Genomic DNA, 5,794 nt, shown 5'->3' with positions numbered 1-5,794 from the left:
TGAAAACACGGGAAGCCCAAATGTAAATCCGCCGTCCGTCCATTGTGAAACTGCTTGTATTACTACCGTAAAGGTAGTGTTAATTAAACAAGCCGAATAGCAACCGCTACTCTCAAAATAAAAAACATGTCGCCACTAGAACGCCACCTCTTGTCTATGTTAACCTCTATAATTAAAGTCGTTATTCATGCCGCAATGATAGTAACAGTGTTTTGAATCGACAGCCCTACATCCGATCTATTAGGTCGCCACCTGCCAGGCTGCCGCTTGCTGAACTTCGGCCGCTAGTATTATACCCATCGTTAGATAGGAGGTCGTGAACTGCGACTTTTGGTACCTGAGGAACAGGAAGCTTTCTACTGCTATCGGGACGGCTGATGATATCCGTTAAGGATAAGCCGCTGGGCCGAGGACCATTGCTAGTCGGTTGCGAGGTAGGTGGATAAGTGGACCCTTCGAGGTGCGGTTCCATCGGTGCTAGCGCCGGTGTATGTCCCAACGTCAAATTACGTAGCGTTGGTAGCTCAATACCAGCGTACGGCCGAAGACGCGGCGAATGAGCCGGTGTTGCTAGTGGCGTATGATCCGGGGTGGGGGAGAGAGAATCATGGGAAAAAGTTGGCGATGACGGCGCGGTAGAGTTCGGCGAATTTGGTCTTGACCGCTTAGCATGCCGAAGAGCATGGTAATGGTCGTCGTGATCATCGTGCGACTGAGACCTCGACATATGGTAGGCAGAGAGCGAAGGCAGATGGCCACGCGAACTGTGGAGACTATTAGAGTAGTAGGGGTGAGATCTCGCTGAGTGGTGATGAACACTCATATGTTCGCGCTCAATCTGATTTGTGGCATTAGCTAATATGCCAATGTCCATGCTATGGCCATGATGCGAGCCATTGCCACTCATATTTCGGTTGTAATGATGAAGAGGCCCCGGATGCGGAATGGTATATGCAGAGTAAGAATGAGGCGGCGAGACGTTGGGAGAAACAAGCGTAGAGTTAGGGGCCGACTTGATAGATCTTGGGTTAGAAGGGGGAGGCATCATAGAGTCCGGCGTTAATGCGTGACCTAATCCATGATGCGTAGCCTGTCCCGACTTGTTTCCTCGTCTCGAGTTAGGATTGTTATGTATCCTCGAGTGACGGGTAAGTTCGTCTGAGCGGGAGAACTTCTTGCTGCACCCAGGGTATTGGCATGCATGCGGCTTCTCACCAGTATGTGTCCTGATATGCCTAGTTTGATGTTCCAATCGGTGGAAGGCCTTATCACATAAAGGACATTTATACGGTCGTGGCAATTCGTTTGTGTTTTCGGCGGGTTGACCACCGGGCAGAGGGCCGTTCGGTCGAATAACAGTAACGGTAGCCATATCAACGTCTCCGTCCGTATTCACTTTATGTCCGACAGTCGAGTTACTGTCGTTGGTTGTGGTGGTAGACTCAGGATTCAGCAGGTTGGAAAAATCCACCGCTGACTGTGAGCGTTGCATGTGATCGCCAGCCAAGTGGGCGTTGCCTCTTCCTTGCTATAATAGGTTCTCAAGGAAGTACTGCGTATATACTGGCAAGCTGTATGTCGTAATAGCCAGCTTGACACAAATTCTTGATATATTGAAGTCTTCTATTTTTTCTTTTCTTCTCTTCTTCCTTGATGCTTCCTTTGAAAATTATTAAGTCGTCAGTCTTTGTTAGTGGTAATGGCAGTGATGTGCGTGATTGTTGTTGTGGTTATTGTTGTTGTGGTGGTGGTGGTATTTCGAGGACGTACAACAGCAAAGTTGATAACGGCCTTTTTTAGTCGAAAGCCGGGTGTAGGTTGCAGGTGTGGTACTGGTGCGGTAGAATTTCGAAGGGAAGGCCGTTTTGGGGGAATGGGGGCACTGGTATGATTTTAAATGAACTACGAAGAGCGGGCGGGTCGGAAAAGTTGCAAGGTGCCAAAACGTGCTACACTGGGGCGGTGGGTGAGTGGGCGAGTCGAGTAAAAATGTGAGTAGGGTACTGTACTGTACAGTGTAATTGTTGGAACTGTAGGTACCTATAGACTTGTAACAATTTCACCCATTTCACCCATTTCACCCCTCCGGGGCCCTGCCTTACAGAATCTCCCTTTAGTGTGGGGGGAGCCAGTAAACAGACGAATATGGCCTGGGGGAGTTGGAACCCTGAAAGCTCCATTTTGAAGGAGGCGCCCATGTATTATATGATTGGTCAGTTTTCAGGCTACCTGTTGGTTAGTCGGTTGGGCAGTGGGCAGTGGACAAGTCCTGAAAGAGGGGCCCCCCCTGGAGTAGGTACATCGCACGTTACTTCGCCATAGTTGCGCACGATACGATAATACATACGTACCTAAGTACCCTATATAGAATAGTACGTATTCCATATTTGTATTTTGAGGTAATTGGGGAAGGGGGAGGAGAAACGTGGAGGCCGCTGAACCTACTGGAAAGATTTGCACAAGGGGGTACATAGTAAAAAAATAAAAATAATAAAAATTAGAATAAGTCAAATCATCATCATCATCAATGTGCTACCTCCTGGCTGGCTGAGGTACTTTTTGTTACCTATTATGCATCGATATTATCGGTATTGAAATTGTTGTTATTATTTCTACCTACCTACCTACATAGTACTCTACCTAATAGCTGGGTGGTCTGGACCAAGCCTCAAATACTCTAATCTTAGGCTATCTTCTTTCGCGAGATGTCCTCCCACTTGTCGTCTATGTCGTCTATGCAGTGTATGCAGCCAGTATATGCATCTTTCATAGGACGGGGTGTATGCAAAGATAGAGATGGTGTGTGAGATTATTCCGCGTGTTAAGGTCAGAGGATTTCATGTGTGAACGTGTGGACGTGTGGACATGTGGTTAGGAGTTCCGTTACTTAGAGCCCCCCGGCTCTTAAGGGAGCGGAAAAGCAGTTACTATGTATGTAAAAAAAAGGAGCCCAGACAACCCAGACAACCCAGACAAGCCCACAGATTACTGCATAGACGATGTAAGTAACATGGGGGTACGTCTAGCAAACGTAACAAAAGGGACAATCAAGCCACGAATAGCCCTTAATGAACACAACACATGGTCTTCCCTCACTTCTATCTTCCTATCTTCATTGATTCCTAACTACTATGTACTATGGCATAATCCGCAGACCACCTCTAGTGGCCTCGACTATACTTGATCGTATTATTAAGATTCGTCTTTTCCACCGTCTTTTACTATTATGTCTAGCATCGGGCTATTTGTTCCGTTCATCTTATCATTAGCTGCTACTAATAAGAAGACTTGAGGCTTGTTGAGATGAAAGGTAACCGGTGTGCATTATTTGGATTACTTAATAAGCGCATATGCCGCAAGCGAATCCCACCTGAATGGATCAGGAGCCCATCGTACCAAGCTCGTACTATTCATTCTCATCTTACTAGCCTCAATGTAAGTCATCCACCTGGATGGCCTGGGTAGTGGCATAGTACGACCGAGATGTGTGGGGATAAAAGGCAAGGCGGCTGGCTGTACGGCAACGACTAGCTACTTTTGATAATTCTCTCGCGCCCCGAAAACTGCCTCGGTTTCTTTTTTTTTTATTGAGGCGAGGGAAAGGGGGCAAAAAGATAAAATGAATAAATAAACTAGACTAACAAAGGATCTTCGTTGAAAAAAAAAAAATAAGTAAATCATTAACTTATTTTGTCTTTCTACCCCGTCATTCAAGTGGGAGCTGACTACAATGATACCTTCTCCGGAGACTACGAGAAGAAGAAAAAAAAATTATTGCAAAGGCCCGCGATAAAAAGATATGGAGAACGTGGGGCCGAGCTCGGCCGCATTCGACGGGTTATGCCTCTTAGTGCGTGATAGATAAGGGCTATCTTGCCATCGTCGACTCGGCAGTACACTTAAGAAATTTAGTACAGATGGACTCCGATGAGTGGATCAAGAATCGCACTAGAATTCTTAACGGAACGCAAGATGCTGGCTGACATAAGAAGGCTTGCAGACATGACACCTAGACAATTTGTAGATGACCAAAAAAAAAACAAGCCCAGCCCCTGAGCCCTGAACGCAAGTAAGCCAACCAACTCGTACAAGCTCGATTACGAGAGCACTGCGTAGCTTTCTTAATATATTCGTACGAAACAGAGGCTCTCAAGATATCAGATAGGCGACTCGGGGTTTGATCTTCGCAATCTTTCTCTCTTCTTCGTTCTTGACTCGTTCTAAATCTGGGGTTAGGGGTTAGGAAAAGTCACCATCATCTCATTAGACATCGTACCCCAGAGCTTCTCCCCGCAGGCTATCTACCTACCCTAGTAAGATCTGTATATACATATTATAAGACATTTATGCCAAGTGCAACTTGTATGATAGATAGCGTGTAGGCCAAGATTTGCCTTGTTCCAGATACTACTTCTTTTACAACTGGGTTAGCCTTGCTTCTTATCAGGTACGCTGCCATCTCACAAGGCCAACATTCCACTAAAATTCAATAAATAGTATAGTTTTGACTATCGAATACGTAGGCCGGGACCTGTTATCACCAGATTCACGGTTTGCACATGCTCCCTTGAAAGTGGCTGATGATAAGGTCTTACACGTGCTGACGACAACTAACATGAGCGTGATCGCAAAGTTAATAATCCCCAAGTCTCGGTAAAACTGGCGTTGATGAAAGATGTCGATGAATGAAGCAGGTTTCCTTCTGCAGTATCCCTCGGTAAGGAGCAGAATATTGATGTAATTGATGTTTGAATCCCCGTACCAGTTTACCGAAAGCACTGTCTGTGCCAAGCCTTTCTCAAAACGTGGGGGGCCGTATGAATAAAATAAAAGGTAGCAAGGCAACGCATAATAATGGATGTGTGCTATGCGTCGTAGAATACGTCCGAAAGTACAAGATGGAACATAGCTCATCAGTTGGTCGCCTTACGCGTATATTAATGTCGAAAGATCCTTTTCTCGTGGGCAGGTTTGCGTTTAATTGTCACTCGACATGTCATTTTTTCTTCTTCTAATGACAGACCGATTTTGCTACGTTTTCTTTCAACCCGCCTAAGACTATTATACCAATACTGGCAAACGTTAGCAAGGCTTTTTATTATTTTCGTTTGGTCTTAACAATTCATTAAGTTTGTATGCAACTATACATGATATTGCGTAGACACAGAAATAAGTCTGGGGAAAGGCGGGAGTAGCCTCGAGGTCGAACCCACTTTATCCTGGGGAATATACAATAGCTTCGACTTCCAATAAATAATTTAATAACTGTACCTAGCTTTGATGGCGGGATCCAGGGGATTTGAGATTAACATTGTGAACACGAGGAGTTACGTATGAGACAAACTATCAAAAGGTGCTAAAATGAGCAACTCACATGCACGTAAACCATCAAGATACGCAAGATACGCACAGTATAAATACTTAATTCGCTATACAGACATGTTTCCCCACAAAGATAATACTTAAACTTTCCACTGATCCGGGGTCGTAGATCCACAGATAAACTAAGTTTATACTTCATTAGGCTTAAGGCTTTAGGGTCTAGACAATGTTCTCATTTCCCAGAAAGGCATACCGAACAGCACCTCTTTGTCCATCTTAATTGCGCAAACGAGCCTTATTATTGCCAAGTTAATTTGAAATCTGGAATAGACATCACGATCATAACTAACGTGTTTATTATATAGTTAACTAGGAGATAACTATAAGTTAGCAAACAGTTATATACACATAGACGTTATATCATATCTATGCTGCAAGGAGTAAACAGGAAGATCTGGTCCTTAAATGATTA

At 44.8% G+C, this 5,794-nt stretch overlaps 1 protein-coding gene across 1 annotated transcript; it reads right to left on the bottom strand.

Annotated features, from left to right (window-relative positions):
• Positions 1-226: 226 nt before the first annotated feature.
• GL218_02025 (DNA-binding protein creA) lies at positions 227-1,492 on the bottom strand (the record flags this gene model as incomplete). Its single annotated transcript, XM_033578512.1, has 1 exon — positions 227-1,492. The coding sequence occupies one exon, from the start codon at positions 1,490-1,492 to the stop codon at positions 227-229; it is 1,266 nt and encodes a 421-aa protein (XP_033439606.1).
• Between the last annotated feature and the right edge of the window lie 4,302 nt (positions 1,493-5,794).

Source organism: Daldinia childiae (assembly GCF_008694065.1).
Source record: "Daldinia childiae strain JS-1345 chromosome Unknown Scaffold2, whole genome shotgun sequence".
In the NCBI taxonomy this organism is placed as follows: Eukaryota; Fungi; Ascomycota; class Sordariomycetes; order Xylariales; family Hypoxylaceae; genus Daldinia; species Daldinia childiae.
This window is presented reverse-complemented; position numbering and strand designations above follow the sequence as displayed.